The sequence below is a fragment of the Neomonachus schauinslandi genome, chromosome 3 (genome assembly GCF_002201575.2).
Source record: "Neomonachus schauinslandi chromosome 3, ASM220157v2, whole genome shotgun sequence".
In the NCBI taxonomy this organism is placed as follows: Eukaryota; Metazoa; Chordata; class Mammalia; order Carnivora; family Phocidae; genus Neomonachus; species Neomonachus schauinslandi.
Window position 1 is genome coordinate 30,371,270 of NC_058405.1, and position 27,737 is coordinate 30,399,006.

At 39.4% G+C, this 27,737-nt stretch overlaps 1 protein-coding gene across 2 annotated transcripts; it reads left to right on the plus strand.

The window, feature by feature from the left end:
* Positions 1–5,504: 5,504 nt before the first annotated feature.
* FBXL3 (F-box and leucine rich repeat protein 3) lies at positions 5,505–27,597 on the plus strand. 2 transcript variants are annotated; one of them, XM_021697841.2, is made up of 5 exons: positions 5,505–5,870; positions 10,714–11,062; positions 14,592–14,714; positions 17,878–18,049; positions 25,107–27,597. In XM_021697841.2, the coding sequence occupies exons 2-5, from the start codon at positions 10,715–10,717 to the stop codon at positions 25,748–25,750; spliced, it is 1,287 nt and encodes a 428-aa protein (XP_021553516.1). In that variant the 5' UTR covers positions 5,505–5,870; position 10,714; the 3' UTR covers positions 25,751–27,597. The 2 variants fall into 2 exon arrangements, with proteins under 2 accessions (XP_021553516.1, XP_021553515.1); XM_021697840.1 differs by lacking the exon at positions 5,505–5,870 and adding an exon at positions 6,361–6,480.
* Positions 27,598–27,737: the final 140 nt, after the last annotated feature.

Consider the following 27,737-nt stretch of genomic DNA (forward strand, 5'->3'; position numbering starts at 1 on the left):
AAGCCAAGCCCATCCCCAGCCTCCACCATCCCTGTATAACTAGGCAGAATCACCCTTGGTTCATGGTAGCTATGGAGAAGATACCACGTCCCACTCCCACTCCCGGACATTCAAGACACAATGAGACCAAAGTCCACCATCACCTTTCAGTTGAAAGGAAACATCATTTGAGACCCAAGGAGGAGCTTCCAGGTCAATTTTGCAGGGTAAGGAGTTTGGGTTATGAGCAAAAGAAAGCGAATTCAAAATAACTTCAGCAAACAAAAAAACAAACAAAACAAATAATAGAGCTGGGGGCTCTGGCTGTGTATCTCCTCTAGGTCCTCTCTCTGCCTCTATTTTCCTCTTCTTTCTCACTGCAGAGCACCTGTTATTTTTTTCCAGACCACGTGGTAGAAAGTGACCACCTATTGCTCCTGGATCTATATGTTACAAGTCCAAGCACTCAAGGAAGCAACTACTTTCTTTCCTTCAGAATTAATTCAAAATTCTTTGGGGAGAGACTATCTTAGACTGGATGGAAAGGGGCCAGGTTCATGAGCTACAGGAAGCTATGACAGAAACCAACTAGATGGGAAGGGCTTCCCCCCACAAAGAGATGCTAGGTAGACAATTGAATAGGTGTCCACTACAGATGCCCTAACAGACTTCAGTCCTGGATGGGAATTGAACACGGTGACCTTCTAATTATGATTCTGGATCTTACTAACTCCTGGCATTGTGCTTTTCTTGCGCCACTTGGATAGATTGCTTGCCTCTGTTCTGCCAAACTCCATTACTTTTCTTCAAGATTTGATTCAAAACTGACCTTGGTCAATGAATGAGCTCTCTCTGTCTATTCCTATTTTCTCTTGCCCTCAGCACCTTTGTATACAGTGTTAATCTTATTATTAGGAACTTATTCATACATAGTTGTACAAGTGTTTTCTAATCTCATTGGTGGGTGTTATACCTTTAGACAGCTGTGGAAGGACAGAGACCTTGTTCTTTTCCTTCTTTGCAACCACCAAGCTTCTTGTAGACTGTGGAGGAGAAAAAGGAGGAGAAGAAGGAAGAGGAGGAAGAGAGGAGAAGGAAGAAGAGGAAGACAAGGAGGAGGAGAAAGAAGAGAAAGAGAAAGTGGAGGAGAAGGAGAAGGAGGAGGACCACAGTAGCTACACTACAGTTTCTCCTGTATTCTACTAACAGATTTCCCACTTTCTGTGAGGTTTCCCATTCCTTGTGGGACTTGTGAAATCGGTGAGTCATAAAAGCACAGAGTTCTTTGTATAATTTGGGTCCTCTGGCCCATAAGCAAACTCACTTACGACTGTCCTCTTGTCATCATCCTACTCACCTCTTAAGACTCTCCCCTCCCCTGTAACATCTAACGGCCCATCTATTCCCCAGGACAGATTTGTTTTATCATGACATGGTTCAAGTCCAGGCATTGCACTGTGTAACACGAACATAAGCCCTGTCCTGTCCTGTTCTTTCATTCTTCAAAGAAACATTTACTGAGCCAGGAACTGTTGTAGGAGCCTAGGATCTGTGAACAAAACAGACTGAGATTCACATTTTCCTAGCTTTTATATTCTAGTCAGGGAGGCAGACATTAAACAATAGACATACAGGGCGCCTGGGTGGCTCAGTGGGTTAAGCATCTGCCTTTGGCTCAGGTCATGATCCCAGGGTCCTGGAATCGAGTTCCACATTGGGCTCCCTGTTCAGTGAGGAGCCGGTTTCTCCCTCTACCCCTCCCCCCCCTGCTCATGCTCTCTCTCTCTCTCAAATAAATAAATAAATAAAATCTTAAAAAAACATGACCTGAGCCAAAGGCAGATACTTGACTGGCTGAGTGACCCGGGCACCCTGAGAGAGAGAGAACTAAAGCAGGCTTCATGCTCAGCCCAGAGACTGACAGAGGGCTCAATCTCAAGACCCTGAGATCATGACTTGAGCCAAGATCAAGAGTCAGACGCTTAACTGACTGAGCCACCCAGGTGCCCCGAGGAATAGTTATTTTAAAATTAGATGAATATGAAAAACAAATGAGAAATTTGGGGAATGGGATTTTCAATTTCAGTTTATAGTTGGTATAAACTCTATATTGGAGGCAAAGAGAAAATCAGTGAGTTAGAAGATGATACGTAATGTAGCAAAGAGAAAAATATAAAAGGGCAATTAAAAGACATAGAAAATGAATTGAGAGGAGTGAGCATGCAGTCCATAAGACCAAAATGGAAGGATTGAAGGGAAAGAACTATCTGAAGAGACAGTGACTTATATGGGGACGTCAGATGAGTTTGCAAGAGAAGTTGTAATCCAGATCCCTCCATAAGGTGGGAATTTTGAAGATCTTTATCCTTTTCAAGGAATAGCTGGCCCAGGCCACAGGGAGATAAACAATCAGGTAACCTGTTTTAGCCTGAGCTCTAGGTTAGGAAAAAGAAGAAAAGTCCTTCTGAGAATTCATAACCATGGGCCTGCCCTCACACAGGCTAGAGCCTGAAATTATACTGTCATGACCCAAGAACCCAGGAGTCAAGAAATTATGATAAAAAGTTGTTCCAGGCTAGTAATACCCTGCAGCACTTAGCAGAAGCAAACACAAAAAGCCTCTCTAGAGTGACATGCCCTCAACCAGGCTGCACAGGATTCCCACACCTAAAGCTTCACAGAAGATGAACTCACAATCCAAAAATCATAAAATACATGAATAACAACCCACCATGAACATTTACAAAAATCAGGATTAGACCCCCAATTATTTCATGTGATTAAAATGATTAAAGAAAAATTAAAAATGAGAAAAGAACATCAAGAAAGATCAAACAGATGTGAAAAAGAACCAAGCGTAACATTTAGAAATAAAAAATATAGGGAGAGATTGGCTTAAAAGAAGCCATACCGATCTGAAGAAAGAATTAGTGAGTTGGAAGACATATCTGAGGAAATCACAAAGATTTCAGTACAGGGCAATAAAGACATAAAAATATGAAATTAAGAGATAGGGAGGCAATCCTCTCATGCAGAATAATTTCCAATAATTTCTGCAGACATTCCCCTCCCTCACGGAGATGGAGTATAACTCCCCAACACTTTAGTGTCATCTGTGCTTTGTGATTTCCTTCTAAACAGTACAGTATGGAAATAGAGGGAAAAAAGTAATTTTGTAGTGGAGCAACTTGACCTCACCCTGACGAATGTCAACATCAAGAGAGATTAAGTCCTTTTGACAACACGTAGCCTTGATATGATGTGATGAGAAGGGTACTTTACACATTTGTGATCTTTCTCCCAAACAACCATACCCTCAGTCTAATCATGAGAAAAACAAGAGACAAACCCCAATTGAGGAACATTATACAAAATACTGAATCCTGGAGCAGTACTCCTAACTGTGAAAGTCACTGAAACAAGGAATAATTACAATGGTGTCTTAGGAGCTCCTCAACATAACCTAATCTGTCTTTTTTTTTTTTTTAAAGATTTTATTTATTTATTTGACAGAGAGAGACACAGCGAGAGAGGGAACACAAGCAGGGGGAGTGGGAGAGGGAGAAGCAGGCTCCCCGCAGAGCAGGGAGCCCGATGCGGGACTCGATCCCAGGACCCCGGGACCACGACCCGAGCCGAAGGCAGTCGCCCAACCAACTGAGCCACCCAGGCGCCCTAACCTAATCTGTCTTAACCAGTGGAGGGCCAAGGTGGGCGTGGAGATGGGAGGAGCTTGTCCCTGGCAGAGGGGGTACACTGTCTGTAGAGAATTTAAAAACAGTAATAATGCTGATAAATGTTGGTTTGCTTTTTATTATCACATGTATTGGCAATTCTAAACAGAGTTGGCAATACAAGATTCTGTGCTGGACCAAACTACTCCACAGCCACCCTCTTCCTTCCCCTTCAGTGGCACAGATCTTGACTAATACAACTGACAAATGTAAATAAGTGCTGACTGGTTTAAAAATAAACACAAGTTTCAAAACACAAGTTACAAAAAGGTGAAACAAAATCATTAAAAACAGTAGCAGGGAAGGAGAGGGAACATCCAATAGGTGAAATGTGTCAAGATCCTTGTCTTCTTTAGGGGGAGAACAGACTGTGATGAGGATTTTTTTAAAAGAGACTGCGACTGGAGTGTGGGAGTTTTAACGTGATACCATATATCCTGGTTACGTTTGCTGATTTGGCTTAATGTGCTTTGCCTATCATTTATACTGTTAACCGCGCTTTAAATAAATGGGCCTGATTTGATTTACCTGTTTTTCTTCCACTAATAATTATCATTGCCTGTCTTAAACTTCCCATTGTCCTTCATCATTCAGTCACTGAACAACCTAAAAAAATGTTGCCGTTCAGGTCCATCCACATTATTATGTGGCGAGAGACTTTGTTCCATTTGACCTGATGACCAGATAGCCAGGCCCTCAACAAAGAACCAATAGCATTTTCCCACACTGAATTTTAATGTAATTTTACACATGGCTTCCAAGGTTGACTTCTGGGGAGCGGTTGAAGAGTGGAGCACTCGCTGGGCATCACTGCTTCCAGGCTCTTACACCTGGGGCAGATCACAGAAGACCTCTTGGGGAGAAGAATAACTTTCTTTTTATTTTGGAGGAAGGCCGGAGGTTTGGTGCATGATTCAAGTTATGATTTTGTACCTAAGGACATTTCTAACTTTAAGAAAACCCAGGATCTAAAAATCCAAACTTTTAAAACAAGCTAAGTAGGCAGCACTTAAGACACAAAGACTCCTGGACCGACACAAGGCTTCACCTGGGGGTTATCTTTTAAAAAGCCATCTACTCCTTTATACTTTCTCATTGTGTTTCAGAAAGCTGTTTTCAAATTTCAGGAGTCTATCTACTTTATAAAGGTAGTTTTAAAAAGTAGTAACTCTGGTGACAAAAAGATGTTTTTAGAAAAATTGGAAAATACAAATTTTAAATATAAAAATCACTTGTAATCCCATCGTTAACACTGCCACCATTCTTCCCTGACTCCTCATGGTTTTTAAAATCACCTATACGTACCTAGGCTATGTGTCAGTTTTTAGAGCCTGTATTTTAACCCCTCGGGTTCCGCGGCGCAGGCGTGCCCATCCGAAGCCCCGCCTGGCAGCGCGGAGGTGTGTCCGCCGTCAGCAGCTGAGTTTATCTTTCTGCCACGAACCCGATGTGGGTTTGCCGCTGGCTGCGGAGACAGTCCCTCCTTTCCTCCCTTCCTGCTCCATCTCCCTAAACTTTCCAGTTTCAACAGCAGATAGCTTTTTATCCATGTAGCTCGCTCCAGCCCTCCCACAGTGGCTTCGAAACGAAAACTCCCATAAAAGGAGCAGTAGCGTCTGGGGGAGGAAGGCGGCCGACTCTCCCGGAATCGGGAGGTGGAGGTCCCCCGCGGCACCGACGGTGCGCGCTCCCGGCGGGCGCGGCCCACTCCCGCCTTCCCCCGCCCTCCGCGGGCGCGCCCCGGCGGACACGCGCCCGCCCCCTCGGGCGGAGACGCGCCGGGGAAAGCGCGCGGCCGCGAGTCCCGGGCGCCATTTTGGAGCTGCTGTCTGGGCCGAGGCGGTGGGGACCTACGCGGTGGCCGCGACTCGCTGAAGGAGTCTTTTGCGGCGACAAGGGTTCTCGGAAGGAGGACGCGGACCGCGCGGGACTGAAAAGGAGTTTTCTCCTGGGGCAGCCAGAGCCGCAAAGGTGGAGCCGCGTTGGCGTCCGCCGCAGGACCAGAGCCTCGGATGCGGGCGGAGCGTGGGGGGCCGCGGCGGCGGGAGCGCGAAGCGGGGCTCCCGGGGGGGCCTCATGTGAGAGCGGCGGGACCAGCCGCCGCCGCCGTCCCCGGAGCCCGGGGTGGTGTGTGGGGGAAGCCGCCCGCGGCAGCAGGTAACGGCGGAGGGGCAGGGGCAGGGCCAGAGCCCCCGGTGACGGCGGGGCCGGGGTGGGTCCGCCGACCTTCGTGGGCGGCAGGGCGGGTCGGGAGCGCGGGGTCCCGGGCGCGTTCTGGCCGCCCCTCGGGAGCGTCGGGCGGAGCGCGGCGCCCAGACCTTGGAGCCTGCTTGGGGGCGTTTCCCCGCGATGCCTGCTTCAAAACATGTCAACAAGGCTTGGTGCGTGTGCGGGCTCGGGGCCGCTGTCGCCGGGTTTTATTACCCTTGACAGGGATTGGTGATAGGCATCGTAGAGCTTGCGCTCTGCCAGGCTCTTCCCGGCGTGGCCTGTACCCGTGCGTGTAGCTTGAAAAACGAGGGGCGTTAAGATGTCAAAACAGACTGCCCAGGGTAGAGCGCGTGCGAAATGTCAGGGAGAGCCAATCCGTGGAGGTGGCGCAGGAGGAGGGGACGCTCCGGCCTTGCAGCCAAGTAGAAAACTTGGTCAACTTGTGATGAGCAGCTTCGCGCCTGCGTTAAGGCGTGGGCAGCGTTTCAGGTGGAGTTGCAGATAGGGATCAGGAAGCAGCCTATTAAATGATTGATCTGCATCTCCAAGCTAAGAGGTTAGATTACCATTATTTTGTTGCTGATGATACCCAATTCAGTGGCCCAGATCTTTAGAGTATTTTTTTTCTCCTTCTTTTGAAATATTTATAAAAATGCCCTCCACTCTGAGTTTTCTACAAATAACCGCTACATATATTTTAATCACCACACTCTTCCTACCATCTAGTTCTGAGAATTAATCTCTTCCCACTGTTTTTTTTTTTATTTTTTTAATTTTTTTTAAAGATTTTATTTATTTATTTGAGAGAGAGAGAATGAGAGACAGAGAGCACGAGAGGGAGGGGGGTCAGAGGGAGAAGCAGACTCCCCGCCGAGCAGGGAGCCCCATGCGGGACTCGATCCAGGGACTCCAGGATCATGACCTGAGCCGAAGGCAGTCGCTTAACCAACTGAGCCACCCAGGCGCCCCTCCCACTGTTTTTTTTTTCCCCTTGTATTCCAGTCGAAGAATGCAGATTAATTTTGATGTTAGTCAAAGCAGAACACAAACGGAAAGGGAATGTGATGCCAAAAGAGGCTTTTTAGAGCTCAGTACAAATGGGCTTTTACAATTACTACATGCACAGTTTACTAAAAGTGCTTAATACAAATGGTGGACACACAGCTGAGTGTTCTCCTCAGCTCTTCTTCTAATGAACCAGTTTACTGCTTCTTCAGAGTGTGTGGAAATGTTAAGAGTTCAGTAACTCCCTGTGCTGCTCAATTAGTCTGTAGTTTTTCCTCATTAGTGTTTTCCCCCCCTTTGGTGCATCATGATAGTATCAGTCCCTACCAAATGTTCTTGGGGCCTAAGTTGCATGAATTATTTGGGGCCTGGAGAAGTTGCAGTTTGAAATGGATCTGCTGGAGCCCTGAAGAAGCCTGATTTTGGTGCTCCGCAAAGTCTCATTGACATTTATTGTCCAGCTTCCTCCTCTGCACTCCTCCTGTTCAAATATAAGAGGTGTTTTCACTTTGACTAAAACAGGAGATAAATACTCCATTGATGTAAATTTTTTGCAGACTGGTGGATGCTCTGAATTGTTTAACTTTCTATACAGCAGAGCTTTATGTGTAAATAGATTTAATAAAATACTTGAGATCATCTTGGAAAAAACTGACATTTAAAAATTTTATTAGGTGCCTACAGTTTTCTTTTATTTTCAGGCATGAATGAAAATAATAGAACCATTTTTGGGACGCCTGGGTGGCTCAGTCGGTTAAGCGTCTGCCTTCGGCTCAGGTCATGATCCCAGGGTCCTGGGATCGAGTCCCGCATCGGGCTCCCTGCTCCGCGGGGAGCCTGCTTCTCCCTCTGCCTCTGTCTCTCTCTCTGTCTCTCATGAATAAATAAATAAAAAAAAAATAGAACCATTTTTATCAGCATTTGGCTTTGCATTTTTCTATTGCTGACATAGAATGTTGACTGACATATTACAGTCATATTGCATATGACAATTTGTAGACTTTTGTTCAGCTTTTCATAAACAAGTAAGTGCTTGAAATATACTTTGGTGATCATACAGTCTTATATCTAGACCAAGAGATACTATTCCTCAGTGTTTCATAAGTCTTTTTGATATGTCACCTTTTTTCTCCCCTCAACTTGGAAAGGTATTGAAACATACTTTATTTAAAACAGGGCTGTAATAGACAAAGGAAAGTACCTATTGTTAGCATCAGCAAAGTATTAGCAAAGATAATTGTGTAAATAAGGCTGTCATTTTATTGTTTATATATCCCTATATTCTAAAGTAAAATGAATCATTCCATCTGTAAATTGAATAATTATGGTTTTAGAAGATTTTCTCCAGAAATAGGCAATCAGCATTGTATATTAAGGAGTAGAAATTATAAAGACAGTTTCATTCTTTTTTGAATCTCTGCATCTCAAAATTATGAGTGATTTTAGGCAGTCAGAAGAGAAATTATAAGCCAAATTTTGAGTTTGGTGGGCAGCAGACTCTTTGTTCTTTGACCCAAATTTTCTATGCTAAAATTAAGCCTTCAGGTTTAGAGGTAGAGCCGAAAAATGGGTCATAATGACAGTGTTACCTCAACCTCTAGTGGGACACTATTACTAGAAGAGGGTTTTTTTTAAAATATATTAAAGATTATATTGTAGATTATACTACCTTTTCTCCAAACACATTCAAAAATGTATTCTTAGATTCACACGCAAGTTTTAATCTTCCATAAAACTATCCTCTTGCCATCACCTCTGTCATTCTGTTTTCTCCTTTCCTCTCCCCTTGCTAGTTGTTTACTTTAACTCACATAGTTGGAAGTAGGATCAGTGAGGAATGTAGTTCATTTATTGCACATGTGCTAAGACCTCCTGGGCAGATTTTAATGGCATGAAGGCCAAGGGACCTTTGCCATTCTGTTTCCTTCCAGCCCCCAATCCTCTTTTACCAGTTTTGCTAGCTGCTGGATAGAGAGAGTGTACAAAGACATATTTGGTTAAGAGTCATGCATAGCATATCCTTCATCCCACACACAAATCAGAAATTCATACACACTCATATGCCAGAAGAAGGGAGTTGGAGCCACAAGCCATTCTTTCCAAAAGCTGTGACTCCAAATCCAAACCACTACCCTGCCAGAACTATTCTCTAGAGATAAAAGTGTTGCAGGCCTAAACTAAACAGGGGTACTAGTGATTGATCTGCAATTACCCCCTTTAGTTTGGAGCCTGCAGTACTTATTTTTCCAAATAACAAATCAAAACAAGCCCTTTTTATCTGATTAAAATGTAATTCATTGACATTAAAAGAAATGCGTATAATATAGAGAAAAACATAAAATATTGGCAAAACAATATTCAACTATAATGCCACTATTATAATCCCATTACTACATTATTAATATAATGTAATACAGTATAATCCCACTTATTATAGTTACATTACTGTGGTGAATCTACTTCCAGTGTGTGTCTCATACATAAACATGTGTTCTTGCACTTTCTCACACATAACTTCATTTCTGTGTCATACATTGTAATGTCTTTAATGCTGGACTGCTTTCCTGTACCTGAGTTCAACATTATCTCCTTTCAAACCCTAATACTATTTAATTCCTCACAAGAACCCTGTGTGTTATTATCCCCACTTTACAAACTGAAGCGCACAGGAAGGTCAAGTAATTTGTTTAAGGCCACATAAAGAAGAGAGGTAGAGCCACAGTTCAAACCCAGGGAGCTTGATTCCCCAGAGCCCATTCTCTTAACCATGCTACTATTTTGCAACAAAGACCATTACAAAAAAACAAATGGAATGAAGGTAGTACATATATACAGAGTAAATACATACCTAGTTCAGAAATACAGTTTAGGGTAAACATTGCAATAGTAACTGATGTGTTGGAAGAAGAAACCACATTTTGGACCTGTGCATAGTAGGAATGGATTTGCTTATTTTAAGCAGAGATTGCGTCTGGCAGTAATGCATATCACAGACTATTCAGTGTGGAAAGATCTGTTGGCTACTTAATTCAAATCCTTTCTAGAGGTTCTTGGGACTGTGGTCTCCTTGAATTTAACTCCGATATAGCAGGTATCCTTAGATGACTTTTTAAAAATTTTATTTTATTATGTTATGTTCATCACCATACATTACATCATTAGTTTTTGATGTAGTGTTCCATGATTCATTGTTGGCGTATAACACCCAGTGCTCCATTCAATACGTGCTCTCTTTAATACCCATCACCAGGCTAACCCATCCTCCCACCCCTCTCCCCTCTAGAACCCTCAGTTTGTTTCTCAGAGTTCATAGTCTCTCATGGTTCGTCTCCCCCTCTGATCCCCCCCTTCATTTTTCCCTTCCTACTATCTTCTTTTTTTTTAACATGTATTATTTGTTTCAGAGGTACAGGTCTGTTAAGAAACCTTTGGAAAGTGTCACCATAGATTCTTTTTTATATTCCTTTTAGTTGACTACAATTTTTGAAATATAATTCTTGGTTTAGTTTCAAAATCATGATTCTTCCCCTCGCCCAAGTAGTACAGTATAAAAACAGATGTTTAAAAACACCTGTGTAGAATTTGTAAAGTAACAGTTGGTCTCCACTGGCATTTTTCATTATATTTTGTTTTGATATTCTCCTTGAATTACTGGTCCAGTTCTTTCTGCATTTTTGTGTTTCTATTTATAAACATACATATGCATCTTAGTGACAGAATGAGTATTGGATTTATTTTTATTCAAAAGTTAAGTATGAAAAAAATGATGCATTTTTCTGAATAGGATGAAACGAGGAGGAAGAGATAGTGACCATAATTCATCAGAAGAAGGTACTGCAGAGAAATCTAAGAAACTGAGGACTACAAATGAGCATTCTCAGACTTGTGATTGGGGTAATCTCCTTCAGGATATTATTCTCCAAGTATTTAAGTATTTGCCTCTTCTTGACCGGGCTCATGCTTCACAAGTTTGCCGCAACTGGAACCAGGTATTTCACATGCCTGACTTGTGGAGATGTTTTGAATTTGAACTGAATCAGCCAGCTACATCTTACTTGAAAGCTACACATCCAGAGCTGATCAAACAGATTATTAAAAGACATTCAAACCATCTGCAATATGTCAGCTTCAAGGTAATACTTTAAATTCTTCTTTTAAAAAATAAAGCATATTTTGTTTTGGCTTTTTTGTCCTGAACCAGTGTCTTCCCCTGTCTTTAAAATACTGCCTTTTTAGAGAAAGGTCTTAAAGATTGAGAATTACTGCATACATTAGAAGCTGTCAGAAATATATTTGAGCTAAATCACTCCATTGAATCATAATTACTGATAATTTTTTAAAAGAACAGAAGCAACTATTAAATAAGCATAAATTATTTACCAAAGCTGATAGTCACATTGAATTATTGTTAATTTGAGGAAAAAGAAATATAAAAAATGTGGAGATTATGATTGACTAAACTTAATTGCTATTACTGTTTAATAGGGACTGAATTCTGTGTATTGATGGCTTTATGATATGGGGTCTTCAAAGAAAAAGGAGATATAGAAATATTATGTAAAAGGTTTAGATGAATATATTTTAGAGAGAAATAGGAGAAGGTGTGTGGAAGAATGCCGAAGAGAACTGTTTGTTTCTTTTCATTGCCAGAAGGGACATATTGGAGTTCATGCAGTGATGAGAGAGATGAAGTGGGGTGGCTTTTTGAGCTGTCTGGAATAGTTTAAGGAATCACAGTGGTTTTATAGGAGTACAGAGGCTTATAATGTTTTGTTCTGAGGATGAGTAATGGAATGTAGACATGTTTACTAAACCTTTAACATACCTGACAGTTGTTGCAAAGTAACACATGGAATATCTGATTACCCATAGGTAGCAGTTGTTAAATAGGTCAGATTAAACCTAGATAAAGCAATGGTTCTTAACCCAGAGTTCTTTGCAAAAACTAGTCTTGACTGCTCTCAAGGGTGTCATTCCTTTTTAGATGAAGATTACTTGCTTATTCTTCCATATGTGTCTGAAGAGGAGGAGAGAGGTGGTGATGGAATGGTTGGGTGCATTTGGCCATTTTACCAGAAAAATGCACAAGGGCACTTAGTCCACTGGGGGTAGGATTGGTAGGTTTAGCAAGTAAAAATAGAGGATGTTTATTAATTGAATTTTGACTTTAGATAATCAACAAATAATTTTTGGTATAAATATGTTCTATTCATTATTTGGGACATAATACTTACTTAAATGGATGTCCTGTAAATTATCTGGCAACCCTAACTGAGGGTAAGGGTGAGGGAATGGTGAGAGAATCAAACAAATCCAGGAACTCCTCGAGTGTTGTCCCTCCCCCAAACTCCCCATGAAGAAACTTCAAGAGCCTTCCTTTGGTTTCAGTCATCTTTGAGTTGTCTAAGAGTATTCTAATGGTAAATTTGAGAAAAGATGAGCATAATACATTAATCTCATATATCTAAAGACCACTTTCATCCAGGGGTTGGCTGGGTCAGTGTTCAACTCCTTTACAGCCATGTGACACAATTCAGCTGTATCCAACTTGTATAACCCTCACAAAACCATCTGTCCTATAAGGTTAAACATTTTTTTATTTTACTGTGTTATGTTAATCACCATACATTACATCATTAGTTTTTGATGTAGTGTTCCATGATTCATTGTTTGCGTATAACAGCCAGTGCTCCATGCAGTACGTGCCCTCCTTAATACCCATCACTGGTCTAACCCACCCCCCCACCCCACTTCCCCTCTAAAACCCTCAGTTTGTTTCTCAGAGTCCACAGTCTCTCATGGTTCGTCTCCCCCTCTGATTCCCCCCCTTCGTTTTTCTCTTCTATCTTCTTTTTTTTTTTTTAACTTACAATGTATTATTTGTTTCAGAGGTACAGGTCTGTGATTCATCAGTCTTACACAATTCACAGCGCTCACCATAGCACATACCCTCCCCAATGTCCATCACCCAGCCACCCCATCCCTCCCACCCCCCACCACTCCAGCAACCCTCAGTTTATTTCCTGAGATTAAGAATTCCTCATATCAGTGAGGTCATATGATACATGTCTTTCTCTGATTGACTTATTTCGCTCAGCATAATACCCTCCAGTTCCATCCACGTCATTGCAAATGGCAAGATTTCATTCCTTTTGATGGCTGCATAATATTCCATTGAATATATACACCACATCTTTTTTATCCATTCATCTGTCAATGGACATCTTGGCTCTTTCCACAGTTTGGCTATTGTGGACATTGCTGCTATAAACATTGGGGTACACGTACCCCTTCGGATCCCTACATTTGTATCTTTGGGGTAAATACCCAGTAGTGCAATTGCTGGGTCATGTGGTAGCTCTATTTTCAACTTTTTGAGGAACCTCCATACTGTTTTCCAGAGTGGCTGCACCAGCTTGCATTCCCACCAACAGTGTAGGAGGGTTCCCCTTTCTCCACATCCCCGCCAACATGTTGTTTCCTGACTTGTTAATTTCACCTCACACCAGTCAGAATGGCTAAGTTTAAACATTTTTATTAGGGATTGTTTATTTTCCTGAGATATAATTTCTGATTTACCAAAAGAACCATACTGTTAAGATTCTCCTGAGCTCTCCTGATTATATTTGTGTTCAGTTTATCACTAACTAGCCTAGACAGGCTCGTAGTCAATTATGAGTATAGAACAGTGGTTCTCAAACTTTATGTGCATCATGATCACCTGGAGTACTTGTTGAGACAAAGATTGCTGGGTCCCACCCCCAGAGTTTCTGATTGAGATGATCTGGGTTGAGCATGAGAATTTGCACTTCTAACTGGTTCCCAGGTGATGTTGATGCTGCTGGTCTAGGGAGCACACATTGGAACCACTTGTGTAGAAATACTTAGCCAGTGAAAAGTATTATTAACAGTTCTGAAATAGTCCATCAGTTTTACAACCAGCTCTTGAGAACATTTTTGGGTTAAGGTAGTGTACATCAATCTGGAAATGAAAGTAATATTGCTTTTAACTATTCTCTCTTAAGATGTTTTTTAGCCCAGGGAACAACTTCCTGTTTGATAGAAGGAGCTCCTTCTCATATCCTACAGGAGTTTTTGTCCATATTACTCTTCCTCCAGGAAATGTTTATGTGTGGGAGCAGCTGCTTCTCATTTGGTTCAGATTTTCATGCTTCACTGGTCAGATGTCCTCATTTTATTTCACATTCATCTTCCATTAATATTAATGATGAATCCCAGGTTGTGATTAATTTGAACCTTTTGAATAAATACTCACTTTATGGTGCCTTGAAACATGTGTACCATAGACACTGTATTTGCATGTAGAATCAGATCCACTACCAAATATATAATTATTTTTCAGAGGTTATAAATTCATGTGTTCCATTAGGTTATATATCATACGGTCAGTTTGGAATAAATCAACTTAAAAACCAAGTCCTTTCAACATTAAGTATATATTGTATCATAACAAAATTTAAGTCTTGACAATTGCCCTTAAAATTTTTTAGGGAGACATTGTATGTGAGGGTGTATGATTGAAAGAATAAATATTAATTCTTTGTAATGTAATAAACTAATAACTGTTTTGCTTTTGTAAAATTAAGATTACACAGAGAAATGTAAATATATGCGTGGCTAAATGATGTGTTCTTTTTTAAGGTGGACAGCAGCAAAGAATCAGCTGAAGCAGCTTGCGATATATTATCGCAACTGGTAAATTGCTCTTTAAAAACACTTGGACTTATTTCAACGGCTCGGCCAAGCTTTATGGATTTACCAAAGGTATTTGCTGGTTTTGTTATTGGCAATTACTGAGAAATCAAATGAAACCCTGCCCATTTCTTGTAGTGACAGTGAGAGTGTAAGAAAAATAGTATACTCAGTGGAAAACTGGTTACTATTTAGATGGTTAGGCAATAGGATTTTTAAAAAAGCTTTTCCTTTTTCTGATTACCTTGTGCTTCTTGATGGGAAAAGTTTGAAGGAATTTGCAGAGGGTTCAGCAGGACATACTAAAAGAGACTAAGTAAAACTGAGAAACAAGCATATTAGAAAAAAGACAGGTAGCAGCCCCTTTTTGGACTTTCAGAGCAGATTGGTGAAATTATAATCAAAGAAAAGTAGACAGTGCCAGTAGTGAGAACAGGTATAGCTTATAAAATCTTCTGGTAAATGTGTGAAGATTTATTCTTGAGCAAAAGTTAGTGCAGCTTGGATTAATGCATAGATTTTATTTAAAGAAAACTTTTTTTTTTTTGGTGAAGAGTGAACTATTTATATTCATTATATATATGTTCTAACATAATCCTGCATGTAATTATATGGTGTCTGTAATAACTAGTCTCAAAGTAGAAAAATAAGTGTACGTTTTTAAAGATTTATTTAGTTTATTTTTTAATTTTTATTTATATTTTTTAAAGATTTTATTTGACACAGAGAGCACAAGCAGAGGGAGCAGCAGAGGCAGAGGGAGAAGCAGGCTTCCCGCTGAGCAGGGAGCCCAATGTGGGGCTTGATCCCAGGACCCTGGGATCCTGACCTGAGCTGAAGGTAGACGCTTAACGACTGAGCCACCCAGGCGGCCCTATTTATTTAGTTTAGAGAGAGAGCACGCTCGAATGTGAAGGAGGGGCAAAGGGAGGGGGAGAGGGAGAGAATCTCAAGAAGAATCCCCACCCAGCGTGGAGCCCAATGTGGAGCTTGATCCCATGACCCCGAGATCATGACTTGAGCTGAAATCAAGAATCAGACGCCCAACCAACTGAGCCACTTAGACACCCCAAGTGTGCATTTTTAGAAAGGCAATTGATAAAGGCCCCCTGAGTTGTTAGCTAATGTTGGGTAGGTTAGCATCCAGTAATAATTTGAAAGGTTTTTTTCAGAGTACACTGCAAACTAAAATATAGACACCCATTTAACACACCTAACAGTTTAATTTACTAGGGTGATTCAGGAAGAAATAGTATTAAATTGAGTGTGTGTTATAACCCAGGTGGTAATGGAATGGAATATCAGTAACAAATGTATCACCAGTTGATTACAAAGTCTTAATTGATTTTATTTTTTGAGAGAGAGTGAGCATGAGTGGCCGGGGCCGGGGGCAGAGTGAGAGGGAGAGAGAGAATCCCAAGCAAGCTCCACACCTAATGTGGAGCCCAACATGGAGCTTGATCTCAACGACCCTAAGATCATGACCTGAGCCCTATGTGCCCCTTAATTGATTTTTTAAAAGTTTCTTTACATACATTTGAGATAAAATGTTTTCCTCATGTAAGGTAAGGGAGATGGGTAAGATACTCTGTTCAACATTTTAAGATTGTAAGTAGGTGGGTCAGAGCACTGTGGTTCTCAAACTTAATGTACATGAAAATCACCTTTAGAAACTTTGAGATTTTGGATTACTTTCCCTATTCCGATTTTCCCCCTCCTATGAGCAGTCCAGGAGATTCTGATTAAGTCAGTTAGAGCACTGACTTACATGGGGAATGATATATTCTGAATTGATTTTCTATGTACATAGCATAGCTAAAAAACAAATATATAGTATAAAACATACCATATTAAAAGGTATGCGGAACAAATTTTATTTCTTTTTTTCTTACTACTAAGGATTATCATTATACATATCTAGTACTAGTACTTTAGTAGTTTTTTCTTTGGGTACTATGATGCATCTAGTAGGATGGCTTCCTTCCTTAATTAAATGGATCTAAGATGCTTATATTGTTCCCCCACCCCACCCCCCACCCCCATTTTGGCTCTTGTAGAAGATTGAAATAGGATATTGCTATATCTTGGAAATCCTGGGAGAGCTGAAGAGAACAGGAAAGAAGTGTATTTGACCAGAGATAAATCTGAGGGAAATGAGGAAAAGGCAGTGATACAGTCATGAGTATACTAATGACATGTGACTGTACAAGATATAATTGAGTTTGATGCCAAAGTTTTAGGAGAAAGCTATTAACATTTAAATAGGTCAGAATTTAATTAGTTAACCGGTTACTTAATTGTAGGGGAAAAGAAAGTTAGGGTATGTGATCATGAAAATGGTGTTTCATTGTACTTTCTTGGCTGTTAGCCTGCCCTCATTCCTTTTAACTGCTGTAGTGAATTTATAAAGCTAAACGGACAGTGAGATTGGTTATGTAGAGGAAGATGTTGGAGCATATGTTTACCTCTCTTTCCTACTCCTGGATTCTTTGTCCATTGGTTTTAGCTGATTCCAAGTTACATACTCTGACCATGCTTTAATTCCTGCTATACTACAGTGGTTCCTTCAGGTCAGATTCTGTGTCCAACAGATAATTACATGTATATAATAAATGCAATAATAACTGGTACATTTGTGGGAAAATACATTAGAATAAAATGGCTTGAAAATATTATAGATAATTTAACATATTTAAAGGAGTTTTAAACTTGGAATTTTATTTAGGTGTGATTTTCCTTATTTTAGAATAAAATTTTCTTTGAGCTTTTATATTCCAAGTGAGTCTTTCATAGCTTCTGAGTTGATTTTTATTATAATTTTTAATGATTATGCCAATAATAATTACTATTTTAATGGTCATTATCAGACCAAAAAAGAATGCGGTTCAGTGTTATAAAACACTGGAGTAGGGTTTCCAGATGTGATATGAAGTATCGGAGAGGTATTCTCATCCTGGAATCCGTAATTTGTCTTTTTACTTACCAGTGATTATTGTGATTTAGGACTCACCCTGTGGCTTGAAATCTCTTTCTTCTACAGCTAAAAAGATTTTCCTCAAAGGTCGCAAATAGTCACCTCTCTTTTTTACCATATCCCCAACAACAGAGTGCAGGGATGCTACGCCTAAAACAGTAATATATCATTAGGGTTCAGATGAACCATATGTGAATTATATGAACACCCCCCCTTCTCATTTGTGAAAATTGCAACTGTTTTAATTTTTTTGCTTTTCAGTCTCACTTTATTTCTGCACTGACGGTAGTGTTTGTAAACTCCAAATCCTTGTCCTCGCTTAAAATAGATGATACCCCAGTAGATGATCCATCCCTCAAAGTACTAGTGGCCAACAACAGTGATACACTCAAGCTGCTGAAAATGAGCAGCTGTCCTCACGTCTCTCCAGCAGGTATGTTGTGTTTTTTGCCAGATGACATGTTAGTAAAATGTATTGATGTGTTTATCAAATTAAAAACTGTGACCATTAACCTTGTGGATGGGTTAATATGATTATTTCATCTCTATTGCATAAACATATTTTTAATGTCATAATACAATAGCATAAATTCTGTAGCATTCCTAGCCTAGACACTTACTTTCAACTTATTTTCTACTTTTATTTGGCAACTTGTGTCCAACCTGTGCAAGAAAATGGATAAATTAAAAAAAAAAAAAAGATAGTATTAGATCTGCCTGAGGTGTCCCTTCAGGTTAGATAGAATTTTCTCTAATTGTAGTTGAGCCAGCAGGGTAGGTTTTTTTTTTTTTTTAAAGATTTTATTTATTTATTTGACAGAGAGAGAGAGAGAACAAGTACGCAGAGAGAGAGGGAGAAGCAGGCTCTCTGCTGAGCAGGGAGCCCGATGCGGGGCTCGATCCCAGGACCCTGGGATCATGACCCGAGCTGAAGGCAGCCGCTTAACCGACTGAGCCACCCAGGCGCCCCAGCAGGGTAGGTTTTGAATCAGCAATTTAATAATTGCTTTTCTTCTCACTGTGTAAAGGGAGGAGAGTTGTGCTAAAGTTGCCATCTTACATTTTGCAAGATAACATTATTCCTACAATGAATTTTGGAGCTGAGAGCCCATTGAATGGGGAATAGCATTATGAAAGCTCTTTCTAACTTTTACAGAATTTTCTAAGCATTACTACATTATTCAGTTTGAGATCATTTAAATTCCAAATGGTTCGTATTGTAAAGTAAGTATAAACTCGCACTTGGTATTACTACTCTCTGATGCTTCACTTCTGACACATCCTCCCACTATTGACATCCCTCCCAGTCTTTTGGCTGTGTTATTTGGGAAACCTGTTTTTAAGACACAGTGTTAAATCCTTGATGTCTTTACAGAATACTTCCCACCTTCTTGCCATAATTAAAGTCTGGCCTTCCCCCAAGAAAATGATTTCCTCTTGGATGGAGATTACTTACTTGTTGCCCATGTGTCCTACATGGAGGGTCTTGGTGATGGGAATGGCTGGGTCTATTGCAGTATTTCCCTAGCTGCTTCTGCCACTTCTAGATTATTACTGAAAGTGATTATCTGAATAAAATATAATTTAAGAAGAATGGACCTTTGGCATTTACTTCTGATGTGACCTTGGTTACATTTTCTATCTACAGTATAGGTTTGCTGTGAGAGTGTGGTCTATATTTCATAGCTTCATAGGGTACAAGGCGCTTTGTATCCTGATCTCCACCTATCTCTTTAATCTTATTTGCTATTCATTCACGTGCCGCTTTTACTTGAGTCCTACATAACTACAGTTCTTAGTCCCTGTGTGTGTGCTTAGTACATTGTACTTTGTGGAATACCGTCCCCCTCCCCCCCAACTTCTTCATCTAGCTAACGCCAGGCCAGCCTTCAGAATTGAGCTCACATGATCCAGTTTTGTTCTTATTTCCTCTTTCTCTCTGGTTTAGATCCCCCATGTGTTGTTTCCGTAGCACTCTGAACATAACTTACAGCACTTCCCATACTATAGGAGAGCCTTTGGGTCTCTGGTTTCTCTGTAAGACTATGAGTTCATTATTCTCTTTATCCTGGTCTGTCTCCTGTTCATTTACTTTATTAAACATGCACATCAATTCTGATAGTATGTGTAAACTTGCATGGTCTTACCTAATGGCTTTTGGGCAAGCTGTTCAGGAAGGGAAGGGAAATGAAAGAGGGTTACTTGTAATACTTTTTAATTTAAGAGTATAACCATAGAGGATTTTAATTTAAAATTTAACATATTTGCATATTTTCTTTCTATCATATTTTGCATAGTGAGACGATTCTTTCTCGAAGTTGAAATTAAGGGCTATTTTCTATTTTTCTTCACTGAATATTTTATCAAGTTTTTTTCCCATTTCATATAGTCCTTATAATTGTCTACTTGCTTGATTTCTAGGCACCATTCGATACTAGTGACTTGACTCTGATACTGTACTCTTGATTTTCCTCCTTCCTCTCTGATTGTTCCTACCATTTCTTTTACTGATTTCTCTTTTCATTCCTTAAACTTTGGTGTTTCACTGTGTTCTGTGCTGGGTCCTTTTTTTGTTTTACTCTGCAAACTCTGGGCTGTGTCATGGTCATCTCTGGTTTGAGTTTCATTCTATATGTTAACACTTCCTACTTAGAGGTGCTCGGAACTCCAGAGCTATGCGTTAAGCTGCCGATGGCCCAGTTGCTCGAGAGTGTCTCACTGATACTTCACTCATAATGAACTTTCTTTTCCCTCTATCCAAATCTCTCGCCTTTTCCTTTGTGCTATCTCGTAAATGGTACCATCCATCCTAGTTGTCAGGGACCTGACAGACATCCTTGATTCTTCCTATATCCCTTCAATCACCAAGGTCTGGTGACTCCATCCCTAAAGTATGCCTTGAATCTCTGCGCTGTGGACTGAAGGTTTGTGTCGATCCCCTCTCCAATCCCCCTTCATTTTGCTGAAGCCCTAAGTTGCAATGTGGTGGTATTTGGAATTGGGTTGGGAGAGTTAGGTCATGAGGGTAGAGCTCTCATAAATGGGATTAGTGCCCTTATAAGAAGAGACAGGAGAGAGAAGATCTCTTTTTCACCATGTGAAGACACAGCAAGAAGGTGGCTATCCACAAGCCAGCAAGAATTGTGGTCCTCACCAGAACCCGACCATGCTATTAACATCCTGATGTTGGACTTCCAGGCTTCAGAACGGTGAGGGATAAATGTTTATTGTGTAAGCCACCCTGTCTGTGGTATTCTGTTAAACAGCCTGAACTAAGACACTGTACCTTTCTTCATCTCCACTCTTACTACTCTAGTACAGGCCCCCATAATTTTTGTGCAGGGCCCTCTTTTTTTTTTTTGAGATTTATTAAAAGAGAGCAAGAGAGTGACAGAATGTGAGCATGAGTGGGGTGGGTAGGAGGAGCAGAGGGAGAGGGATAAGCAGACTCTGTGCTCATCGAGGAACCCGTTGTGGGACTCAATCTCACCACTCTGAGATCATGACCTGAGCCGCAGTCAAGAGTCGGACACTTAACTGAGCCACCCAGGTGCCCCTGTGCAGTACCCTCTTAAACTGATTTCCTAACTTGCAGCCTGCTCTTCTTTAATGTGAGTTCCATGCTACAGACAGAGTAATCTTTCTAAAATACAAATCTGATTTTTTTCTCGTTTTCTTCACACTATGCTTTAGGTAAGATCCCAACTCCTTACTGAGGCTTACAAGGTCCCATATAATCTAGCCCTTGCCTGTCTATTGGGCTTCATCCATAAAGATGTAACCTTACTTGCATTACTATATGTTAAGCTCCCTTTAGTTCTTAGAAGGTTTGTGTTTTCTTCCATGTCTGGGTGTTTACATAGGAAATACTGTTCACTTTCCTTCTCCCTCACCTCTTGCCCTCACTTGATCCTTCTAATTCTTTATATCCCACTGTCTTAGTTCTGGGAAATCTTCCTTGATTCCCTTGTTATGACTCCCAGAGCATTCTTGTTTCATTATCTGCTGCCTTCTATTAGGATAAGGCTGTCTTGTTCATGTTGTATTTTACTGCCCTAGCACCAGTGCTTGACATGAAGACACTTAAGTATCAGCTGAAATAATCAATATTTAGTTACTTAGTATTCTGTGTTATTGGTAAGCCACCATTTGTCTTATAATTCTTTTAAGGTTGGCTACTTACTTCTACATTTTTGCTGTGATTTAAAAAAACTATTTTGGCACATAGCGATTTGCTTCTACTAATTTTTTCCATAAGACAGATGATTAAGTAGAAGAACTAGGTCAGAGGTTCTGGATCTTTTTTATGCTTTTTACTGTTTTTTCTTCTAAATGAGTTGTGTGAATTGATAATACCACCGATAATGAATTTCTGTGCAAGTTATAGCATGTATCAGTCTTTCATTTCTTTTTATTTCCAAATAATACCTTTGTATGGATATATGCCACGTTTATCTGTTGTTCATTTGATGGATATTTGGGTTGTTTCCACCTTTTGACTGTTACGAACAATGCTGCCATGAAAACTCAAGTAAGATTTTGTGTGGACATAAGGCTTAATTTCTTTTGGTTATGTACCTATGAGTGGAATTGCTGAATCATATAGTAACTGAGTTTTTTTTTTTTTTAAGATTTTATTTATTTATTTGAGAGAGAGAGCGCACATGAGAGGGGGGAGGGTCAGAGGGAGAAGCAGACTCCCTGCCGAGCAGGGAGCCCAATGCGGGACTCGATCCAGGGACTCCAGGATCATGATCTGAGCCGAAGGCAGTTGCTTAACCGACTGAGCCACCCAGGCGCCCTTGTTTGAGTTTTCTATTGCTGCGTAACTAACAACTACAAATTTAGCAGGTTAAACCAACACTGATTTAGTAGTATCATAGTTCTATAGGTCAGAGCTATAGGCTTTGCTCAGCTAGCTTGTCTGCTTAGCTAGAGAAGTTCTGAGTTTGACTTCTTTTCTGCAACTGGACTCAGCTTTTGAAGTGCTCATGTGATTAGATTAGCACCACCTGGACAATCCTAAAGCCAACTGTGCTGTATAACGTAACATAATCATGGGAGTGGTATCTTACTACATTTACAAGTTCCAGAGGGTTAGGTTGTGGAATCTTGGGGACCACTTTTAGAATTATGCCTGCCACAACTGCTTTAATAGTTACCAATGGTATCTGTTTCTTTTATTTGCGTCTTTGGTTACCGTTCCCCATGTATTTGTTTTCTGTCAGGCTTTATGAGATTATAAAGAACAGAGATCAGGTTATCTTGGGTAATGATTTATTTCAAAGTATATCCACACCTTATGGAGAACAAAAACTTTGCGGTGGCTGAAGAGTGAAGCACAGATGTCTTTTTTTTTTTTTTTTTTAAGATTTTATTTATTTTAGGGATGCCTGGGTGACTCGGTTAAGCATCTGCCTTTGGCTCAGGTCATGATCCTAGCTAGGGTCCTAGGATCGAGTCCCGCATCAGGCTCCTTGCCCAGTGGGGAGCCTGCTTCTCCCTCTGCCTCCCGCTCTCTCTGCTTGTGCTCTCTCTCTCTCTCAAATAAATGAAATCTTACTTATTCGAGAGAGAGAGAGTGGAGGGGGAGGAGCAGAGGGAGAGAGACAAGCAGACTCTGCACTGAGCGCGGAGCCCAATGCAGGGCTCAGTCCCATGACCCTGAGATCATGACCTGAGCTGAAACCAAGAATCAAACACTTAACTGAGCCACCCATGTGCTCCAGCACAGATGTCTTTTATTCCCTCTTTTGTGACTCCTATGCTGATGATTCAGTTTCTCTCTTCACTGATTCTATTGCCTATATTCTCCTTCCACTGCTATTAAGCTTTGTCTTATTGATGCCTCTCTGTCTTGTCACTTCTCAACCAGTAGTTAAGCACATGAACTTAAGAGTCAGTTTGTGTTTGAATTCCAGCTTTGCTGTCTTTAGGTGCATCAACTTCAAAATAGAAATAACTGGGGCACCTGGGTGGCTCAGTTGTTAAGCATCTGCCTTTGGCTCGGGTCATGATCCCAGGGTCCTGGGATCGAGCCCCGTATTGGGCTCCCTGCTCTGCGGGAAGCCTGCTTCTCCCTCTCCCACTCCCCTTGCTTGTGTTCCTGCTCTTGCTATCTCTCTCTCTGTCAAATAAATAAAATCTTAAAAAGAAATAACTTACTTTTCTAGATTTTTTTGAGTATTCATGGGATAACGTATCTAGTACCTGACATATCATACTTATACAATAAATAGTAGATAATATGATGTGTGTTTTGTTCCTATCCTTGTTTCTAAACACAAGAAATAAATGGTTTGAATGGATCATTTATCAAGTAGTATAGGCTGTCTGGTTGGGGTAGAATTTTTATACTAGGCCATTTCACTGATCAGGTACTGACCTTTGGTAAGATCTGCTGCTGATAGAGGTTTGGTGCAGTTCTGAAGCATAGCCCTAAGTATAGGGAAACATTTATAGAACTGTTTTCTGGATATGTGAGAATATGTTATATTTAATATTTCCATTAATGTGAATTTGTTTATTATCTTTGACTCATTTATCTAGTGGTATCTTGGTATTTTTTTTCTTGGAAATTTGATAAGTTTAATACACTATTAGCAGTTAAAACTTTGTTGCTCACGTGTTAGAAATCTTTTTTAAAAAATTGTCAAATGTTTTATTTAGTTACATCGATTCTTTTATATGGCTTTACCTTTTTTTTTCTTTTTAATTAGGATTAAGTTTTCAATTTCAAAATATGTCCTTTGGCCTCTGTAGCAATGATCATATAATTTTTCTTGGCTTAACCTACAAGTTTGGTATTAATAATCAGTTTTTTAAAGAATATGACACTGTCCATTTGTTACTGGGGTAAACTTTACTTAGTTATGGAATGTTAACATACAGCTAACATTTGAACAACATGGGTTTGAACTTTGTGGGTCCACACACGTGGATTTTTTACAGATTATTTTTACAGATTTTTACAGATTATTATAGATTTATACTATAAATATATTTTCTCTTATGATTTCCTTAGTATTTTCTTTTTTCTAACTTTATTGTAAGAATGTAGCACAAAATATATTTAACATACAAAATATGTATTAATTGACTATGTTATCAGTAAGGCATCTGGTCAACAGTAGGCTATTAGTGGTTAAATGTTTGAAGAGTCAAAAGTTATGCATAGATTTTTAACTGTACAGGGGTCAGTGCCCCTAACCCCAGTGTTGTTCAGGGGTCAACTGTATTTATTAATAATTTATGATCCAAGTTGTTAAATGAGCTTCATGTCTTTTTAAGGTATCAGATTTATAGAATTAGTAATAGGTTTTTAACTGTGACTTTCTGCTAGTCCAACCATATAACTGAATTTTAAATTGTATAGCTTTGTGATAGGGAAATATGGTAAACCTTTATTGTGAGACCTGTACTTGATTAAATTTTTTGAACAGATGATGAATTTATACAAAAATTTGTAAATAGGTCTTTTTTCTTTCAAGGTATCCTTTGTGTGGCTGATCAATGTCATGGCTTACGTGAACTGGCCCTGAATTACCACTTGTTAAGTGATGAATTGCTGCTTGCTTTATCTTCTGAAAAACACGTCCGATTAGAACACTTGCGCATTGATGTGGTTAGTGAGAATCCTGGACAGACACACTTCCATACTATTCAGAAGAGCAGCTGGGATGCTTTCATCAGACATTCACCAAAAGTGAACTTAGTGATGTATTTTTTTTTATATGAAGAGGAATTTGATCCTTTCTTTCGGTATGAAATACCTGCCACCCATCTTTACTTTGGGAGATCAGTAAGCAAAGATGTGCTTGGCCGTGTGGGAATGACATGCCCTAGACTAGTTGAACTAGTAGTATGTGCTAATGGATTACGGCCACTTGATGAAGAGTTAATTCGCATTGCAGAACGTTGTAAAAATTTGTCAGCTATTGGACTAGGGGAATGTGAAGTCTCATGTAGTGCCTTTGTTGAGTTTGTGAAGATGTGTGGTGGCCGCCTGTCTCAGTTATCCATTATGGAAGAAGTATTAATTCCTGACCAAAAATATAGTTTGGAGCAGATCCATTGGGAGGTGTCCAAGCATCTTGGTAGGGTGTGGTTTCCAGACATGATGCCTACTTGGTAAAGACCGAATGATGTGTAGGGCATGATGAATAGCACCTTAACATTAAGCATATTGTATTATAATAAGAGTTTATTTCCTGTAGTTCTGATGTAATTCTATTTTGTGGCATGGAAATTTGATACCTGCATTGAATATGTAAGGATGTTATTGGAAGACCTATGGACCAGTTTCGGTCAGAAAACTTCCATCTCTTTCTTTAGCCTAATAGCAATCAAAGCCCAGAAAAAATCTTTTAAAATGTGGTTCAGATCTGAAAGTAATAACCAGTTATGAAGATTAACAGTCTGAAAGAAACAAAACCTATACTAGTCTCTGAGAAGTGAGTACTAATAGGTTTTCCAAAGTTACGTTCTCTATGCATTTTTTTAAAAATGTAAACTTGACATTTTAGGGTCTTCAGTTATACATACACCTGTTATAAGGTGTTTAATATAGCTCAGGACAGAGCATTTTGTGAGAAAAAATGTAGGATATGTCGTACCAAATGAAAGAGATTGGTTGAATGTTCTGAAATATGTTACAGAGCTGTTTAAAGAGGTATGTGTAAGTAATTGGATCTCTTAGAAAACTGGAAGTGTCACAGTGGTTATTATAGAGGGATGATAAACAGAGCCAAGATCAAATTAAAAGAAAAAAACAGGAAGGGAGGCAGTGTTTAACTTTGTATAAACTTTCAGGTTTGCTCTATAATCTGCTAAACCATATAAATTCTTTTCTGTGATGTTACTATGTATGTGACACTATGAGGCATCCAGTGTAAAGTAAGGAATGCTTTACCAGTTCTCCTTGGTTTTATCTTTGTTAAAGCTAGTTTTGAAGTATTATACAATAATTGAAATGAAAAGCTAAAGCCAAATTAAAGGTAGAACTTTAAAATGTTTATAAATTATTTCCATGAAAGAATATTATTTCCAGTGAATTTTAGTGATGGCTCATTTTTCCATTTTGGAATTAAATAGTTATATAAGTAGAGCTTATCTAAATCATAAAAGGAGCACCAATTGTACAGTTCAGCATAAACAAGTAAACTTAAAAGAGGATATATTTAAGTTCATAATCATTTTTGAGTAAATATTCTCAGTGGACTGGAAAATTTTAATAGAAAAATGTCTTAAGTTTTGTGATTTTCATTTGGTTAAAATGCTATTTTATATTATTTAAGTTAGGTAGCATTTTTATTACTTTCATATGAATAAAGGTTATCCACACATTGCTGTAAAAATACTAAGTTTTGGGTTACATTTAGTTTTTTTAGGTATTATATAAGCTTTGATTCTGAGCACTAGTGCTAGTAGATAATACCTTTCCTAAGGGAAATTAGAAGTGATTTACCCCAATGGACTAATATATTAATGCTTGAAACTTTTAGAAAGCATCTTGGTAATTATGGAAACTAACAGTCTTACAGATCTAATCTATTTTTTTAAATAGATTACCTTCCTAAGAATAAAGTAAAAGGTGATTTTTCAAAAGTCATGGTATTCTGGCCACATTATAAATGAGAAGAAAAAAGGCTGATCCAGACTTGGAAGTTAAAAGCAATTATTGTAGTATTTTCCCTTCTCACTAATAGTAAATAGCTTTGTACAAGAAATACCTGTGTTAGTGGATGAAGCTTTTTTTCCTTGAACAACTTTGGAAAATGGATTTGACAGTACATAATCAGTTCTACTAACCAAAGCTTTATTTGGAAATTTACTTTTTTGTACAAATTGAATTATATAATGCTTGAAATACTTTGTCACTTTATAACCAAAATGCATAGCCCTTACTTTGTTTATACTGTAAAGTATATGTTAAATGCTTTTATCAATTTGAGAATAAAGATAGTTACTAATGCTGTTGTATTATTTTAATTTTTAAAAACTACCCTAACAAATGTACTTGATTTTCCAACAAGTGCATACAAATGTAGGGTTTTAGTTTCAAATTTGTATTTGATAAATACGGTGTTTAATATTAAATAAGTTTACGGTAAGATGTAGTA